The sequence below is a fragment of the Halictus rubicundus genome, chromosome 3 (genome assembly GCF_050948215.1).
Source record: "Halictus rubicundus isolate RS-2024b chromosome 3, iyHalRubi1_principal, whole genome shotgun sequence".
Classification (NCBI taxonomy): Eukaryota; Metazoa; Arthropoda; class Insecta; order Hymenoptera; family Halictidae; genus Halictus; species Halictus rubicundus.
In genome coordinates, this window is record NC_135151.1 from 8,393,696 (window position 1) to 8,414,129 (window position 20,434).

A 20,434-nucleotide genomic window follows, 5' to 3' on the forward strand; every position below is an offset into this window, starting at 1 on the left:
TAGGTAAGTTTAGCATATTGTTTTTATTAATATGATCAAAAGTGACATCATAAGATACACAGGTGGTACTCTCTACACGGAACGGTATAAAGGTCGATTTCCATTATCCGTTCAGATCCGTTCCGGCACAGATCAGTTCTGTTCAGGCAAAGATTGTTGTGGGTAATAAGATGTGAATGTACAGTCTGTACTCGATATATGTCCCAATTATCTAGCCGATAAAAGTTCCAGAACTATCCCCATTGCCGCGGAGTATACCCCGTGAGGGGCCATAAAGCTCGAGTGGCCTCGGTCACCGAGGAGTTTAAACATAATACAGGTCGGGTATATCGGTATGACACCAGGAGATTACTACTAATCCAATAACAAAACTTCTTTATTTTTCATTATTTTTTTATGGGACTTTCACCAACATATTCGTGACATTTTTCTAATGAAAGTGATACCAAATATGATATAATTACGATGATATTTACTCGTGTAAGGAACGATGAAAGTTACTTCTCATTATAATTATATTAACAGAAAATTAGTGTAAATATGTTCCAAATGATATCGTGTTTGGTATCATTTTAATCAGAATATATGCCACGAATATATTGGTGAAAGTCCAATAAAATAGTAATGAAAAATAAAGAAGTATTGTTATTGAATTAGTAGTGGTCTCCTGGTCTCACACCGATATACCCGACCCGTATTATGTTACACTTCTCGGCGACCGAGACGTCTCGAGATTTTTAGGCGTTGAAATCCTGAGATCGTCGACAACTCATTTCACCGACACGATTTGTCCTGGACAGTATGTTTTCATCGACATGGTCAGATAGCCGACAAATATTTTCATCTACACGGTTTGACCGACACTATGTTTTCATTGACACGGTCAAATCGTCAACAAATGTTTTCATCGACAGTCTATATTTAGCGACAGAATTAAGTTCATTCGTTCCACTGACATAATCCGCTGCATTTCAAATTACATAAGTCTTTGCTCAAAAAATGTTTAACTTATAATCCTCATACAGGGTGTGGGCTTGGGGGGCGACGCCCCTCTACTACCGGGAAAGTAAGGGTTCAACTTGAAAAATACTGTCTACGCTCGGTGGTCTGCCATGGAAAAGGGGATGTCATATTTTTGTATATTTTTTAGACCATTATCTAGATCTAGAATATGGAATCGAAAAAATAATATGAATAGGTCTGGGTCAGATTTGAAATAGTGGCTGTTGATAAAGTACACATGATATAGCAAAGGTACAAATTGGGAAGTATAATAACAATTTCTTATGTAGCTATCAGTTCGTGGAAACGAATGAACTCAAACCCGTTGGTAAATACGGACAGTCGATGAAAATATTTGTTGACGATTTGACCGTGTCAATGAAAACATAGGGTCGGTCAAACCGTGTAGATGAAAACAGTGTCGGTGAAATGAGTTGTCGACGATCTCAGGGTAACCCGATTTTTAGCCCCTCACAGGGTATACTCTGCGACATTGGGTTTAGTTCTGGGACTTTTATCGGCTAGATATTTGGGACATATATCGAGAAAACACTGTAGTTTAATATTTTGATATGAACTATATTACTGTTAACATTTTTGTCACAGACTTTACCTTTGGGGAGGAAATGGTGTTGGATTCATCGCGAGGATCATGCGAAGGTCAAAATCGCACCGAGGACGATCTTCAGACATTCGACTTTATCAGCAAGCTAAGATTGGACCGCTTAGAAACTCATTACATCGGTTTAACACGTGTTCGAGGTAGCAATCGCATGCAAACTGCCTACAGATTGGAAAAGGATACTGACGTTACTTTGCCAACAAAGTACGATTGAATCTGTTATTTGATTACGGTGCTTGTTTAAATGTCGCAATGAATCGATTCCATGCCTCGAACCGTAACATTGAATTTTTCTTTTCGTTACATTGAATTTTTTTTCCTCGATTCGCGCCAGGGACATACTTCCTAACGATTGGCCAGAGGAATTCAGTATAGTCTGCACATTCAGAGCCAGGAAACTGCCAAAATATACTTGGCATATTATCAGAATCATCGACATGGAAAACGAGCCCCAGTTTTTAATAGCAGCGAACCCAAAAACTCTGACCCTGGACATTTCCATGAAAGACCTAGATGGAGAACTTCAGACAGTGTCATTTCCAGCGGACCGTGTAAGTGAAGTTCTACGTTTTTAGCGTTTTGCAAAACTTTTTCGGAGTACTATAACGAATTATCAAAACGATTAAAACGATCTTTATATTCGTCCTGTTTTCCAATTACAGTAAAGTCGCTACAATATTATTCAATCCCCATCCAAGTGTCAATTTGATATATTTTTCGTTGTTTCTGAAAAACCATTACGTCTTGCACGTTGACGAATAATTCGTGAACAATGTGAATAATTTTATTTTCACGTTGGCTCGTCCTACTACAGTTTTCTATTGTCAAAGATGAAATTTAATTTAATTGTGTATATGTACGTATATGTTCTCATCGTATGGATTGTTACCATTGTATCAATTTAATAACAAGGAACAGACTAAGTTGAAAATGTAGGGGACGCATGAACTAATTATACAAGGTGAATGAGTCGACGAAGATAAACCTATCACTTCATGTCATATTTTTTTTTTTCTAAAGAGAGTGAAATTGTGTGTAACATCATTGTTTTCCAGTACGTTGCATACCAAATAAGCAATAGAAGCTTTGATCTGACATATAGGGTGAGTCACCTAATGTTTGCACCTCAAATATCTTAGTTGTTTTTAAAGATACGTCAAATGTCTTAAGTATAAAGTTCAATGAATAAATGGGGCTCGCATGATGTCATAAAAATATTTGTTCTTATATAATTTTTTGTTTAGAGATTTTAAGGTCACCTCCTATTTTTTAAACGGGCCACCCCTTTTAAACACCCACGATGATAGTTCCTCTCATAAGGAATTCAGTGACTATAATTACAGATGAAACGTCTAAAATTTAAAAAAATAATTTTTGTGATTATTTTTGCGTGACCCTGAATGACCTTGAGTAATGTTGGTCACTGAATTCCTAATGAAAGGGACTATCATTGTAGGTGTTTAAAAAAGAGTGGTCCCGTTTAAAAGAATGAAGGTAACCTTGAGATTTATAGAAAAAATAACAAACACAAATATTATCTTTAGAAACAACTCACCTCGTATATGTAGTCTGTTTATCAGAAAATAAAATATTGTCCATTGGCACAGCTAATAAAAAACAATTTCTCGGGAAAGGTAAATGAATAAAAGAAATAAAGCATTTCAACTTTTTCCTCCTCTCAAGCTATACATATCAGCAGAACATGATTAAATATCCGGAAGCGGCGCGTATCTCTCTTAATGTCGAGTACACTGACAACGGAGACCCAGTTTGAAGTGAGCAGCACTTAAAAGTGTCATCGACGATGTCGTGATGATTAAAACGGCCCGAGAGAAATCACGGCCTCTAATGCTTCGGATCGAAGTTCTGTTCGACATGTCAAGCCGACTCTTTATCAAACATTAATCGTGAACCATGTTGGTGTATAAACTGCATCGCGGTCGGAATATCGGGAAATCGTGTCACAGGCTGTTGCGTAAATGTCGTAGGAAATAGTTCAGAGGTTTTTCAGGTCATATCTGTGGGATAGAGACGGTGACGTTTACGGTGCGTATGAGATTGGCAAATCTGACGAAAATATGTCTGACATTTCTAATAAAATTCATAGAACGCGAACAACGCGCAATCATGCTGCTCTTGCAAGGGAACTATGGTAAAGCCGGTCACACACGTTCCGGTAAGTCTGTCAGTTATGACTAGACTGCAGATTTTTATGCAAACTGGATTGTCTGTTGTTACGTCCCAGGTTGGGCGGATTATAATTTTTAGGGGATAAGGCACAGTTTCGAACCTATCTGCATTCACCGGCTACGGTTCGGGAAATTGAGGATTTGTTAGATAAGTTGTACCCGTATTTTTACAAAAACAACAAAGTTATCGATTTATTCAGAATTAGGTGCTGAATCAGATATTCAAAGTTTGATTTTACAAGTGAGGATTTTATATAGCGCATATACTAGAGGGCTTACAAGTGTTTCGCTTTATAACAATAATATTAGTTTACTGTGTCGCTGATTTTCGGAGGGCGCTCTCAAGTCGTAGTCGCTCATTTTTGGAGGGCGCTCGCAAGTCGAAGTCGCTGGGCGCTGGGCACTCACAAACACTTCGCGGAACTTATACGCCGAAACTCGTGGATTTTAAAAGAGAACTGTTATTAATTGCGCGACGCGTCTAATGTACGGATTTTTACTGACTGAACTGATTTTGAGGAGTTGATTCCCTTTTTATAAGGTGGGCAGTCCTTTGTTTCTCAAAAGTGCTGGCTCAGGAGTTTGCATCTTTTAATCTACTGGATGTCTCCTGACTAGTCAGCTGTGTGTTGCCAGGATTCTTTTACTTATGAAGTCGACGTCTTTTCTTATAATTCGGCATAATTGGATACCTTTCCTGTTTGTTTCCAAGGTGTAAACTGATCTTCATCTGCGTATCTTGCAGGAAGATAAGTTGAAGTCTTTTTCCGCGCTACCTAACTGCGTAGAATTCCTAACGTATATTTTAATCTTATTTTATTTCCTCTCACGTGACATCATCGGGTTTTTCTATAACAATTAATACTAATTCTTTATCTAAACTTTTATTTATTTACGGTCGAACCACCGGACGTGACACTGTATTAACTACAAGATGTGAGAGCGACATACACATTTATTTCCTTTCTTAATAATTTTAATGGACTGGAAATAATACATTTTTAAATTCCTCGAATATGTTTACTATTTCGCATTTGATCTACCCATTTTTATCATGAATGCATAAAATCCACAGTTGACTATAGTCATGACTGTTCAGACTAGTGCAGTCCTTCACGGTTCTGGAGTAAGTCCTAGGCGGTCAATCGCAATGCCCTTATCAGAAGGCATCTGCGCCTTCCCCATTCTGTGGCCAAATCCTTTTTCTTCACTCTCTCTTTCTCTCTCTCTCTCTCTCTCTCTCTCTCTCTCTCTCTCTCTCTCAGGTATGTGAGGTCACATAGGGTCACATTCTAGTTTTTGTCGTTTCCAGTTAAATCGGGCCACAGTTCGATCTTTGTTAAAAGGGTTAGGCGAAAGGTTATCTAGGGCACTTCCTCCAGAGACGATTTAAAAAAGAAAAGAGAAAAGATATTCAATAGTATGTTTTCTGAACATGTTGTTAATTCCTTTACAATCTCGAGAAAAAATCATACAGTCCTATGGCCATGGTTTCAGTATGTAAACAAAGTATTATTGAAATTATTTTATCGTCGTTTCTAGAGTACTGGATACCATTACGAAAGATAGTGTGTGGCGTTACGTGAGATACCATATATGTATGCTTTAAAACAGTTTAATGTCAGATTTAAATTTCGGAATTCCATCAACAATCAACAATCAACAATCATACAATCCGATTCCGTGACGAATACCGCGAAATGCACGGTTGTATGAGGAAAGGGAAATGTAATGGATTCTCATAGTCAGAAAACTGAAATACGTTTAGTGATAATGCATATTAATGCTCGAAATTTTGTGATTTTTGTTGGATTAAAACAGATATTTGACAAGAACTGGCACAAAGTTAGTATCGGAGCATTCAAGGATCGACTGTTGGTCCATATCGACTGCGAGAACACTGGCGCGCTACCGTTGAGACCACGAGGACCGATTAAAGTGGATGGGAAAATCTCCATATCGAAGATCTCCCAGAGCGTAGTCACTGTACCGGTAAGTTCGATCGTGTACCTCGGAAATTGCGCACATTACATTATGTACTAGGCAGTGCGATAAGATCTAGTAGCGTTGTTAACAGGGAACGGGTATTGGTTAGTCAATTTCAAGACGCGCGACGACCCAATTGCCGGGTGGCTTTCATATTGTCTGTGGTATACATTCAACTTTTCTCAAATATATCGTCCTAATTCCAAAAAAGAACTATATTTTCGTCGATTGCTCGTGAGTTATCCCAAACTAAATCGACAGTATGTCTTTTCTATCAATAACAATGAACAATGAATAACGCCGCGTCATGAGCAGTGATGGGCGGCATCGAATGGTTTTGTTATTGAAATACGTATAAAATACGGAATACAGTTCCCTCGCGATAATTGTTCCGAACACGGGTCCAGCCAGGGACACTCATCGTGAAGAAAATACTATTCTTTGATCCACTGCCGAACGCAGAAATGGACAGTGAAGCTCGAGGGCTTTAGTCGATGAGAAGTGTAAACATAGTACGAATCGGGTATATCGGTATGAAACCACTGCTAACCCAATAACAAAACTTCTTCATTTTTCATTATTTAGTCATGGGACTTTCATCGACATATTCGTGGCATTTTTTATTGAAAATGACACCAAATATGATATATTTACCAAATATAGTATACTAACACTGCTCGAAACATTATTTACAAAAGTATACAATTATATACTGTAGTAGTCTCTTATGTAAACAAAAGTACATAAAATGCATAAAGCGTAACGGCAACACGTGATCGATGCCTCTAATGTTCTAACACGACTGCTTTCTTTTCTTGTTTCCGTTGATCGGCGCTCTTCGCCGATCATCGGAAACCTTCGACGAACGTTAGGCGTTTGTTTTGCCTCGTCCCCGACGCTTCGCCACGCGCTCACGCTCGTCGGTCGAACGCATCGAGTCTCTTGCACGACTCCCAAATATCTACTATAATACGTACTTATTATATGGGAGTGGCACGAGGATTAATTATTTTACTGGAGCGTCTGTTAACGCCGTTTAATCGATGCTCTTCTCTTACACGCTGTTTCTTACTCTTTTTCTCTCACTCTTTCACTCTTCCTCTCTTACTTTCTACACTCTTACTCTCTTACTCTCTTAACTTTAGACACTCAAAGGCGCGCGGTCCTCCGTGGAGGCTTTCTCTATAGGCCGCCGCTAGCCTCATGCACGCACACATACACGCTCGCTCACCTTGCCGATTTTCGCGGTTAACCGGCATTGTTTTTCCTAGTCTCGTGCTCTCGCTCCTAGGTCGTTCACCTATCAGCTGTTTGTCACCCAGGCAGTGACCGTTCTTTTTGTGAACGCGGAGCTGACGACCTGCCCCGGCGATGTTTACGCGATTGTGCCGGTTTTTGGATTGATTTAACCGCCGCTCTGACCTACGTTCGCTCTCGTGCATATTTCGCTTCCTACATATATTATTATTATATCAACGAGCCTGATACGGAAATAGATGGCTCGGTATTCGAGTGCAAAGTTTGCATGCAAATGTTACGTATGGAGACGTTTCTCCACGTTCATTTCGATTAGAAGTTCTAATCTCTTTTCTGAGAACGAAAAGCGTCCCAACAGGCCCCTTGTTTAATGATTGTACTCCGGCTGGACGCAGCTGGCACGAAGCATGATTCAGTAACAGCACCGTACGATTTCTTAATATGGCAATCTTCAAAACATCCCCTTCTGGAATGTTTTGTCAAGATAGTCTTTGATAGGAAACATCCTGGCCAACCCTTCGTTTTACCCCTTTAAACAAAAAATCCAGCTGCAAATCTTAAACTCACTAGAAACGACAAATACGAGTATGCGACCGTAGAATAAAACACACATTTCCCTCTCATTTTTTAGGGTATATAATCCCATTGGTTTTCATCCTCTTCGGTTCAGTCGAGAAGCGGTTCAGTAGAGATTCAGAAGTGATTCGGTCGCGGTATAGTAATCGTGCAGTCACGTCGCGTTACACGCGTAAGAGTCAGTTCTAGTGAGATCGGGTAAAAGTCCCTTTCGAATCAAACGTAACCTTATAGATTCCGGTAGTACGGTGTATATTCTATTTGGCTTTCAACAATCGCTCTCCGACCCCGCATTGCCAGTGCGTCAACACCGTGCATCATAGGTAATAAATTCTGCAATTATACACTTATTACATTCATTCGCGACACAGACAACTACACATGTAATTATTTCAATTCAGAATATATTTGTCTTGTTTGTTAACTCGCGTAATCTACAACCCTTAATTATTGCCTAATATCCTAATCTAATAATTGAACGTTCCCACACGATACAATCTTACCGCTCGGATTGTATCAATTAAGATATATGTATATAAGTTACGAGGCTTACTAATCTTAAATTCAAATCAACAAAGATTTCAATATTAACTAATAATAGAAACCATATTCAAGGAGTAATAACCCCCTCGCCGACCTCTCGCGTTGCTCGCAGCCCTGGCTCGTAACACAAAATTACATGCCAAGTAGAGAGAAAATCGAGACCAAACCTTGGCCTCCTTATAGAGGGTAGGTCGGTCGCACTAAGAGGAAATATCGGACGAAATCGGAGGAAATTTTTTTGTAGGAGGGAAAACGGATTTTCGAAATTAAATAATTATAAGTTTTATTTATTTTTTAAGATTGAAAGATTTACAGATCTTAAAATTGTAGTGTGTTTTCCCTCCTACAGCAATTTCCGATTTTGCCCGATATTTACTCTTAGTGCGACCGACCTGCCCTCTATAAGGAGGCTAAGGTTTGGTTTCAATTTTTTTTCCATTTGCCATGGAATTTTGGCCGCAAATTTTGGTGGCAAATTCAAAACAAACCAAGAGCAAACTGTTTACTGGGTCTGTTTCTGTTACAGGTAAACGTTCATTTTTATATTTTGTAGGTTCTTTTCTGATCAAAACTTTTATTTTCAAAAATGTTGCTTGATCCGCTCTTATCGGAAGTTATAATGTGAAAATGTTCTTTAAAAACGTTTCACGGTGCATATTTTAAACAGAACCGATTAAAAAGTTGCACAACTTTCTGGATTTCTGTAACCGCATTCCTATTATGTAACTATCCATCCGACAATGAGTTCCACAGAAAAATATAACGAAACCTCCAGGGCGGATCTAGTGTCCCTCATTACAAATAGATCGTAGTAGATTTCAGGAACTATTACTTTGTCACCCACTTGACGTCACTTGATGTCATCATCTTTGTCACCTACTGAACCTGAGAAGTAAAATATGTATTTACATATATGTATTTAATATGTCTTTATAATCATATGTTATGTAATGTGTAACTAACAAAAACACTGTACATAGAGTATTGTCTCAATATCTGTTATTGGACTTAGATTGGTAAGATTTGTTTTGCTAATTCCTGATAGGCCTACGTCTAAACAAATAATATTTTAGATCCATACCAAAGTATATTTCAAATTTTATTTTAAGTTGTTCTCATGTATTAAAATAAATAATGTTTTGTATCGATCTGGTTTTTAATTTATCCAAAACCACTGTTGAACGAATTTAGGGTAGTAATAATGATTTTGTGCGTTGCGGTACTGATAAACCTATGAGGAGAAAGCTTAAAAGGGAGCGAGCGAGGGGGTGAGGTGTAGAGGTAGCCCCTAGGCGGCAGAAGTATAAATCCGCCACTGGAAACATCTTTAAGGTACAGGGAATCTAATTTCGCGAAACTCCGTAAAAATTGTAACTCATGTGATCAAACCGCGAATTAATAGGCGCACGCGAGTACGCATGTAGTACAGGGGTTCCCAAAATTTTACCTAGGTGGGCCAAATTGTAAATTTCGAAATGTTTGGCGGGCTCAAAAAAAAAAAAGAAATAAAGTAAAAAGTTAGACATAAGGGAAAGATTTATACTAATTTTATAACATAACCGTTCTTTATTCATGACAATAATTACTTTTTATTACGAACTGTGTATTAACACATTTCAAAAATATATTACGCGGGCCGCATTTCTAGGGTTTGCGGACCGCGCTTTGGGAACCCCTGCCGTAGTAAATGGTTGTGAGTCGTGACTTGTGGCTTGTGACACATCGAAGGGGGATGCTTGCGGTTTGCCGCGATACAAACGTGTCTGAAGAATGCCGCAATTAAGAAGCACTTAATTAATAAACACTTTATATAATGAACAAGGCTAACAGTAAGACGTAACTGGAACAAGCTAGATTTAGCACGACACTCAAATACTAGAATCGTAACGAATGTACAAGAACCTAGTGATGGTAGGTATTATTAGCCCATACAATAACAGATAAGAAACAGAGGGTCGTTCCACTCGAAATGGGACACTTTTCGGAGTACTGCTTCGGATTTTGTTCGAATATGTTGTAGACTTTAGTGACATATCAACGTACCTCGAAGGATTTTTCGAAAACCTAAAAATTGTTGGTTTCACAGACATCTAAAATAAAGTGTCAACATTTCTTCCATTAAATAATAATGACTGAAGTAACAAACCGATGAACATGAGTTTTTACGAAAATTACCTTTACGAAACAATTTATGTCACGGTTGTCATTAAGGATAGAAACATTTTTGTTCTTTGAATCATGGGGAAAGACCGTCCTTTTTAAATAATTTATTAATTTGCATGCAAATGAAATTTTATAGTTAAAAATATTGAAAATGTAGAAACTTTTTTGTAGAAAAATTTTAACACATTTTGGAAAAATATAACCGCCCTCTATGAAGGTTTCTCTTTAAAATTCCATTTTTTAATTCATGGACGCTCAAAAATTGCGAACGGAACAGGCCAGCAAAGCATATGGCGACCGGTGATTCAGTAATTGTACTAATCGATCGACCGCTATTTATCGACAGGCTTGGAAAAATTAATATCCCTTATACTATGCATGGTATTAATTAAGTTGTAAAATATATTAACCGGCAAAAAAATCCGCTATTTTCAAAGACAATAGCACAATCCGCTTTTTATTATAGCACAACAAATTCGTCTTCTGCTTATTAGAATCAAATCAGATTCGCCGTAAATATTGTTTCTCTTATCGTTCATTATCACGAATGTGAAAGGAACGTGTTCAGAAAATCGTGTAGCTGTGAATAAAAGGTATTTAAAATGTCGCGTGAAAAGAATCGCATTGTCAGTCGTATTTGAAATAAATAAAGGTAGTATTAAAGCAATTATAAAATTGCATCGTCAGCATTAAATCGACCATGCAAAATATCTATGTGCATTGTTCATTGCAACCGTTCAGAACTTTAAAACTCATTCTAACGTTGCTTGAAATGGTTCTGCAGGTCGATATACAGTGGATGGTCTTGAATTGTGACCCTGAAAGACCAGCGCGAGAAACCTGCGAGGAACTGCCGGTACGTCTATATACCTTTCACAACTTGGCAATCCATTAAGATCCCACGGTAGTAATTAACGTGATTGCAGAAGAGCCTTAGCAGCCCTTTATTACCCCAGCGGAGAGCGTCCTGTGAAATTATCTGTCCACAAGGACCTCCAGGAATTAATGGCACAAATGTGAGTCACGAATTTCTTTTATTCGTAAACACTTTTTTCAAATGAAGCAACCACCTACGTACACATGCAGAAGCATTCTAATGAGAACATCTAAATATCTCCACTATGAATGATTTTATGGAAAAAGTTTACAGAAGAATGTTGTAATATCTTAGGGAACACATGCTAAGGTTATTTATTTCTTCCGAGGTCATCTTTTCAGAAAGTTCAGGAAAGTTATCAGTACTTTTTTAAATGAAATGGCATACTTCTTTTACGCAAAATCATTGACCTGTATAACGACACGGTTTCGATCATTAAATCTCGAGATATTTTTAAATCTCTGAGGAAATGAATTCTATAAAGTCATTAATAAGAGAGATATTAGGGTGTTCCCATTTAAGAGGGCCGGTTTGCCGCCTTGATGACTCTGTGTAACCACACACACATAGAAGAAACCCATACACGTATACGAATTTGCAAGGGTTCACAGGGACTCGACCTGACAGCGACAGTGGCGCTAGTAGTGAAAAAAGTCGGAACCGCAAGCTGAAGTTCCAGACGCCTCGTGACAGGCAGTATGCCGCCGAATATTACAAATTACTCCACGATTATATAAAAATAGGCATTTTAGAGACCGAACAGTCCTAAATTGGACTTTTAGGAAACCGAATTGATCACTTCTGAATTGCTTATTGCGATATTGAAGCGTCAGTTTGATTCCCCGTGAAGCCTTGCAAATTCGTATACGTATATGGGTTTCTTCTACGTGTGTGTGATTAAGGCGGCAAACCGGCTCTCTTAAATGCCCCACCATGTACAATACCTCAAAAGCAATGTCTTCCTTTCGGCTTGCATGACTCGTTTATAGATTTTTTTAGGGCTATTGTTACCTATCAAACGACTATCTCTTCATGTAATAAAAATCTCCTTTGTATCAGGGTATTCCCGGTTCGCCAGGGCTGCCTGGGCCTTCCGGGCCACCTGGGTCAACAGGTCAGCCTGGTCCATTTGGTCAACCGGGTCTAGCTGGACCCCCAGGGGAGAAAGGAAGAATCGTGCGTATTCATGAATACGTTCAACTCTATTATGACTTATTATAATATACAATACTTACACGATTTTAGGGGCCTCCAGGATTGACTGGTGCTCGAGGTTTTCCTGGGCTACCCGGCCCTAAAGGATCTATTGGGTTAATTGGCCCCCCTGGCCCAAAGGGAGAACACGGTGAACGAGTGCGTTCATTAACTTAATGTGTGTTACAGATTTCTTTCGATATAAGACGACGATGTTTTTTTCGCAACAAGAAAATCTATATCCCCTCTTCTTCTTTTGAAGTTGTCCGTTCGGTGCCGCTTAGTGCCAGAACGAGAGGGTGTTACGGCTACCTCCTACGCTCACCAGTAGATGAACAAATAGTCAACACCTTTCCTGCTACCACCTGATACGTCACCGTTCCCTATTGTAATATACAGTCCTCAACCGCCTTCTGAATTGGAAGTTCCGATATCCCGGCTGCTAAGGCAGGGCCCGCTAGATAGCGGTTATTGGTGAGTCCTCTAGCGAGCCCACGATGAAACGCACCCTTTCCTTTTCTTCCTCCCTCTCTCACTCACACATTTTCCGCAGCCGCCAAAAAGGTATGGTCATATTCTATTCTTTTCTAACGAAAACTATTGCTTCTCGGCCAATCACTTTATGGTCTACCAGACAACTTTGCGGGACCCACGAACTCTTAGCCCACTCAAGAACAATATCAAGCCGAATAGGTACCCTAATTCGCAATACGCTGATCGACGCCCCAAGCCATCGTCTTATATCGAAAGAAAACTGTATTCTGAAAGCAATCAATGCTAGTGTTCACGTTAGTTTTATTCCTAAAAGGGGGATATGGGATTTCCTGGGCTGAAAGGAGATCAGGGCTTTCCAGGACCACAGGGACATCCTGGTTTACCAGGTCCACCTGGGAATGTTAGTGATTACAGCGACATTTTATCACGAATCGCGATTCCGTCAAATCCTCAGAGCTATCCAGGCGAAAAAGGCTCAAAGGGTGAGCGTGGCGATAGAGGGGAACAAGGTCAAAAAGGTACCCATTGACATTCATTCCTAGGACACCATCGATCACAAACTCATCCATCTGGGTCGAAATAATGGGAATATCAAATGTTACCATTAAATGCGATTAGGTTAATTTATCCGACAAGTAATCCTTCAAGTGCCGCATAAACTAATTCAATCTCGTTAGAATCGTTCGAAATTGTACATGTCCATGTGCACAATGATTCACCGCTAAATACATTATACATGTCTGTCTGTCGGTGAACGTAAAGCGCTTAATCTTTGTCCTATTCCGCAAAACTGTGTAAACTCGTTAATTCTGTGATTCTGGAGTAGATTCTATTATGAAAAATACTTAATTACAGTACATGAGGACACATTAATTACATTTATTGACGTAATATTGAGCCATTAATGTATAGTATTTGTAGTAAGAAAGTTGAGTATTCTATCTGGATCACATGTTTTCATTGCTAGTTCTCTGGGAACGAACGATAAATCAATCTCTTATGCTTCGAGTCCGCTAATGCGCTAATTCCAATGTTTGAAAAGGTCACTGACACTTAAGAAGAAATAATTCCCTTTAATAAAGTGTGTCAACGTTCATGTATTTAAAGGTCGAGCCCACTCGTTTTAACAGCTTTAACTGCGCAAGTATTTCTACTTGCCCTATCGCCCCTTTATCAAGATTTTTACGTCGAATACTAAATTCATAGATATACTTGGATTTTATACCTAAGAGAACCATTCAGAAACATTAAACTATCATAACGTGACATCATTTTGTTTTCACTTAATTTATTTATATTTTTGCGAATGCAACTTAATATAGTTATATGCAAGTAACAATAATTATGTATTTTCTTAAGTTAATTTTGTTATTTCACGATTGCCTTTGTTCAGAAATTTTTAAATTATTTTTAGATAGTATATTGATCAATGTAATTAAAAAGTTCCTTTAAACGTGTGAAACACGAGTCCTATTGAGGGTCGCCAGGTGAGAAGAATTAACTTGAATCCAGGGGAAAAATTTACCCTCTCTCTGCCAGTACCGGATTAATCATGTGCAAGACAGTGACGAACATGTCACGTGACCGGGCCGCGGCGAAAGCGTGGGGGAATAGCGTCATAGAAGGGGAAGGTAAAGTGGGGACAGTTTTAAGTCTTATAGTGGCGACTCTGGTTCTGATTTTTAATGTTGAAGTAAATGTTTATCTCTTTTATAATCTTTAGTAATCCAACTTTATGAGGTGTTACATTTAGTGGTGTTTACATTTGTTTCCTAGAATTTTAGACTTTAACTTTCTCTTGACTTTAAATTTTTGTATTTTGCATAATATATCCATCATTATAAAAAATAAATTGTTATTATTAAATTTTCGTTTGCTGCATCCTATTTCATGCAAAATATTAATTCCAGTACACAGTTTAGATGACACAAAGGCGATGCGCAGAGAGACAAACGCGCAGAGTTGTCGACCTAAATACAGCCATTCAAAGATGATTATAAATCAATTTGTTGCAATCTGTTGCAATGCCCGTAATCTCATTCCTTTTATTAATCACTGAATGTGTGCCGTTCACGTGATCGAACCGAATAGCGGCTCTTAACATGGATCTAATTGTTAGCACTCGGACATTCTATCATTATACAGGGTGTCCCAAAAATGTTGTACTTCCTTGAACGGGATGAATCCAGGGGTAATTTGAAGTAACATTTTCCTTTACGATAATGTTCCTCGAGGCTTTGTTAAGGAGTTATCAACGAAAAAGACGGACCAATCGGAGCGCGGCTACAGAGGACAGATTCTGGCTCAGCCAATGCCAACGCCAGGCTCAGCGCAAGCCGCTAGCAGTCACGCTTTGATTGGTCCGTGCTTTTCGCTAATAACTTAATAAAAAAGAAAAAGTTACTTTAAATCACAGGAATGACCCCTTTCAAGGAAGTACAACATTTTTGGGACACCCTGCATAGTAATGAGAGACTATGATACGTTCAAGAACTATTAAAAACTTGGAAACGACGCCGAAGTCACAATTTCTTACTCTTACTTCTCACCTTACATCGTGTACGCACAAATACGTGATTGAAGACAGATATAAATAGCTTTCAGTATCGTTTGATTTGTTATTACGTGTGCAAGGTGAACAAGGAGAAAGTGGTCCTCCGGGTCAAGATGGAATTCCTGGTGTCGATGGGGAGCCAGGAATTCCCGGATATCCTGGTCTGAAAGGAATGACAGGATTAGTAGGCTTACCAGGGCCGCTAGGGTTTCAAGGTTCTCCGGGCAAAATTGGTCCACCAGGACTCCCTGGGCTACAAGGTCAGAAAGGCGAACGCGGTGAACCTGGACGCGATGGTGCGTACATTCAAAACTTGAAAATTGTCATGATATTACAATATTAATAAATCCATTGTACAGAGTATTTCACTTAACTTACCATCTTAAATATCCCGCTTATTTTTAAGTCTGTATACAAGCATTAGGAACAATTACATGACACACTGTTCCAATGAAATTGAAATTCCTTGATTCACCGGCCCCTAACGAGTATTCAAATTAATAGCAAACATTTCATGATTTTCTGGTTGAAGATCACGCGAAGGTCACCATATCGCACATCGTTGAATTTGTTTTTTTTATGCGCTGTAAGACTATAGTAATGAAAATACGTAGTCCCATTGAAAAAAACTTCGATTACCTGGAAATCTCGAAAAAAGTGACCTTGAGAAAATTTGTTTGCCTATCACTGCATTTGCCCCTTCGAACCGGATACTGTTTTCCTCTGACCTTTTCTCCTATCATAAAACATTAGCGAGATATTTAAGATGGCCAAGTTAAATAAAATACCCTATATATGTATATAAATGCTTCACTTAGGTTTACCAGGCTCAGCAATTGGTTCTGCAATACCAGGACCACCTGGACCAGAAGGTCCTCCCGGTATGCCTGGAGTAGACGGTCGTCCAGGATTATGGGGCAAACCAGGTCCTGTTGGCCCACCAGGTTCCCCAGGATTAGATGGACAAATTGGTTCTATAGGTTTCCCAGGAGCGCAGGTAAATCTACGTCAATATTATAATAACATACTCTACGGGCATGGGATTTAACTGCTCGATCCGAGACTTTTTCGAAGGCTACGCCCCCTAACCAGGCCGCGCGTCTCACTCCCCGTGACGATCCTAGTTCCCTAGTTACTTCAGGCCCGTTCCATATAGAATAATTATTTTTAAATGAGTTTAACAAGCGGTGCATGAGTTTGCATGAGTGCATGAGTTTATTAGCGGTTTTTCTTTGCTTTATTTTATTATGACCTTCAGGGACCACCGGGTCTTCCAGGTCCACCCGGACAACCTGGACCACCCGGATCTTCTGGTTCAATGACAGACATATTGAACACAAATGATATTCTGCAAATCGGCAGTCCAGGCATTAGTGGACCCAGAGGTTCACCAGGGTCTCCTGGATTAGTGAGTGTTATGATTTTTGGGTTCCATGGAAATCACCGACACAGATTTCTCCCACAATAATTCACGTATACCAGAATTCACCGACAACAGATTTTATCGACAACAGATTTCACCGACAGCAGTCTTGGTCTATAACAAAACATTAACCGACCATATTACTAATAATGATCGAGTAACGAACACGTTCTTTCTATGGACAGTAATACCATGTAGGTGCTGTTACGGTTGAACTTCAGCTTGGCAACCCAGAAATTTTTAACTTTGTTTTATATAATCCTGTATATTTTGCCGAGAAAATGCCAAAAATCCAAGTTTTAGTGTTAGGAATTCACTGGTTAAAAAGTTATGCGCATTTAAAGTTGAGCGATTTTAAGTGTTTTTGACAGGTAAGGCCACCGCCATGTTAGTATGTACTATGCACCACGCGGTGATGTCAATAACGTAGATTTGCAAGCGTAGGTTAGCCTGATGCCCCCCCCCCCATACGAACCTAACCCTGAGTCTAACCCTCGCGACTCTGCTCATTGGACGATATCTGAGTGCATACCAATATGGCGGGGCCCTTATCTGTCAAAAACGTGTAAAATCGCTCAACTTTACACACGTATAAATTTTGAACCAGTGAATTCCTAACATTAAAACTTGGATTTTTGGCATTTTCGCGTGAAAATCTACAGGACTATATAAATCAAAGTTAAAAATTTCTGGGTTGGCAAGGTGAAGTTAAGTCAAGTAGCATACAACATTGTGTATAGACGTAGCAATATGTACATATATATTATTTTTGTTATCAGTTTAATCTACGCCCTTCTTGTTGAAAAATTTCCAAATAAATAAATAATCATACCTCACACTCCTACATTAATAATTGTTACTTTCCCTTAATTTCTCAATGAATCTCGTATATTGCAGAAAGGTATAATTTAGATATTTATCTGTGATAGGTAGGTGTTACTGTCCATGTAAAGAATGTGTTCGTTACTCGGTCATTATTAGTGATATTGTCAGTCAATGTTTTCTGTGTCGGTGATTTCCATGGGACCACTATTTTTGTTTGATTTCCGCAACTACGATTCTCGTCATTATTGGCAGAATACTTCGTAGAATTCCGACAACGCTTTTGCAATGCTCATTCTTTTAGCCAGGCGAAAGAGGACCACCTGGAGAACGCGGTCCAGAAGGGCAAATAGGCCCGGCAGGGATGCCAGGAAAAGATGGTGCACCAGGGCTACAAGGACCAGCAGGAATCAGAGGTCAAACAGGAATGCCAGGTCTCCAAGGACCACCAGGCCGTAGTATCACCGAATCGGAAATTCGGGATATATGCGCAACTGTATTACGAGGTGAATATTTATTTCTACGAATCGCTTCATATTGTCAGCTATTCAAACATTTGAAATGTACAAAACTATAATAACGCATTCACAAATATTGCGTAAATTAGACGAAAACTGCAGTTTTGGTGTCAGTTTGGTGTCATAGAACAAGGCTCTCGTAGTAGGTGACTATCGCGATGTCTCTGACAATGAGTCAGGAATACAAAGATAATTCGTGATTTTATTGACACGTACAAATACAGAGCAAATGACTGAGATTGCGGCACTGATGCAAGGTCCACCTGGTCCAGCAGTCCGAGGCCGTCCAGGACGTCCTGGATCACCTGGTCCACAAGGTCGTCCAGGTACACCACCAATCAAACGAGGTTCATCGATCCCATTCGTCTGCATTTGATCCTACAATCATAGAAAACGATGATACAAATGATGGTGCTACGGGTTTCTGGTATCTTGTTAGTATCAATACAGTAGAACTTCGATTATCCGAACGAAACAGGGAAATGGAACTCTTTGAATGATGTTTTAGGTACTATGTTAGATTTAATCTTTATTAATGCATATAATAAATAATGTTGCATATGGATCGCTGTAGAGTGAGCTATTTAAATTTGAAACTTGTTGAGATTCGGATAATCGAGATGATACTCTAATGGGAAACTATATAATCTCTTCTCCGGAAATCCATAGCCAATGGATGCGATGGACCATCGCATAAAAGTCATCCATAATGTTGCCAATAGTCGTAGCGAACATTTCAATGGTCATCGTCGTCATCGCTCCGCCATGAGTTGCTTGAAATTCCATCTTCATTCTTAGTTAGAGCTGGCATTCATGAGCGGCGCCATTCGCATACCCGCCGATAATCGCGTCTATTCGATTAACAATCGATCGGTCGATCGAGGTTTAACACGTCACGTTGTCGTGCTCCGATAAAGACGATGGAATCCTGCATGTGTCACAGAGAGGCTGAAAGAACTAACAGAGGGACTTCGAGGGCCATCCGGGTTGCCGGGGCTGGTCCGACAGGGCCGTCCTGGTCGAGCCGGAACCCAAGGCATCCCAGGTACCTATTCGTGCAACGTACCAATATTTTTATCCTGCACATTTCTTTCTTTGATTTCACAAAATTCTCAAAATTCAAAACTTCTCCTCGCACATTGATACATGACGCACCATGGACACTGAACTCTGCGTCTTATCTCTGCATCATTATTCCTAACTAATACATTAGGATTAGGGTAGGTAGACCGAAAGCAGTAGTAACACTTTGATTTTTACATTTACATATAACAAACATTCTTATTCGTAAATATTACTTGTACAGTGGTGGACAAAAGAAAGCTAAAATAGTAACGACAACTACCACAATTTTTATAAATTGAAATTTCATTTTAAAGCAGCAAATAATTTTTTTATAAATGTCTACATTTTCTAAAATGATGGAAACGAGAAAACTACAAAATACAGGTAGAAAATTATTTATAATAATGAAACACTTGGTTATAATAAATTTCCCAAATAATACAGATTAACACCATTAAATAACAACATTTTTTTGGTTGCCGAATAATAAATAATTTATTTCCGCAGCTATTCATTACACCAAGGCTCTTCTCTCTTATTCATTCTACATGTCTTTATATGGAAGCTACATCTGTCTGTATGCATTATTCAATGTTTATTTCAATTTTTATTTTAAAGGGAATTTCGAAAAATAATGTATATTATTTCATCATACTTCTCCACTTTCAGTTTTACGGACTTAATCGATTTGGCAATTGAGCGGCTCAAATAAGAGAGCATTAATGATTTAAAGAAAAGTACATATTTCTAGGGAGGCTACATTTCTATTTCATATCTGTGCATACAGGGTGTCCCAAAAATGTTGTACCTCCTTGAAATAGACGACTCCTGAGGGTATTTGAATTCACTTTTTCCTTTGCGAAAATATTCTTCGCGGCTTTGTTAAGGAGTTATTAATGAAAAACACGTACCAAACAGGGAGCAGCAACAGCGAACGGATTGCGGCTCAGCCAACGTGAATGCCACGCTCAGCGAAACCTGTGGCCGTGTCGAAATCCGTCCGCTGTAGCCGCGCTCTGATTGGTCCCCGTTTTTCGTTAACAAAGTCGTGGAGAACATTACTGCAAAGGAAAAAGTTACTTCAAATAACACCAGGAATCACCTCTTTCAAGGAAATACAACATTCTTGAAACACCCTGTACTGTTAG

At 39.1% G+C, this 20,434-nt stretch overlaps 1 protein-coding gene across 2 annotated transcripts in view; it reads left to right on the forward strand.

The window, feature by feature from the left end:
- The window catches only part of LOC143352589 (uncharacterized), a 35,062-nt gene that overhangs the window by 11,921 nt on the left and 2,707 nt on the right, over positions 1-20,434 (forward strand). The window contains exons 3-16 of one of the 2 annotated variants that reach the window (XM_076785209.1): positions 1,609-1,828; positions 1,959-2,175; positions 5,635-5,805; positions 11,123-11,194; positions 11,265-11,354; positions 12,275-12,391; positions 12,461-12,568; positions 13,218-13,422; positions 15,539-15,754; positions 16,277-16,455; positions 16,717-16,866; positions 18,008-18,209; positions 18,446-18,547; positions 19,165-19,266. In XM_076785209.1, coding sequence (XP_076641324.1) covers positions 1,609-1,828; positions 1,959-2,175; positions 5,635-5,805; positions 11,123-11,194; positions 11,265-11,354; positions 12,275-12,391; positions 12,461-12,568; positions 13,218-13,422; positions 15,539-15,754; positions 16,277-16,455; positions 16,717-16,866; positions 18,008-18,209; positions 18,446-18,547; positions 19,165-19,266 — 2,151 coding nt within the window. The remainder of the gene's footprint in view (positions 1-1,608; positions 1,829-1,958; positions 2,176-5,634; positions 5,806-11,122; positions 11,195-11,264; positions 11,355-12,274; positions 12,392-12,460; positions 12,569-13,217; positions 13,423-15,538; positions 15,755-16,276; positions 16,456-16,716; positions 16,867-18,007; positions 18,210-18,445; positions 18,548-19,164; positions 19,267-20,434) is intronic. The other variant, XM_076785211.1, reaches the window with a different exon arrangement.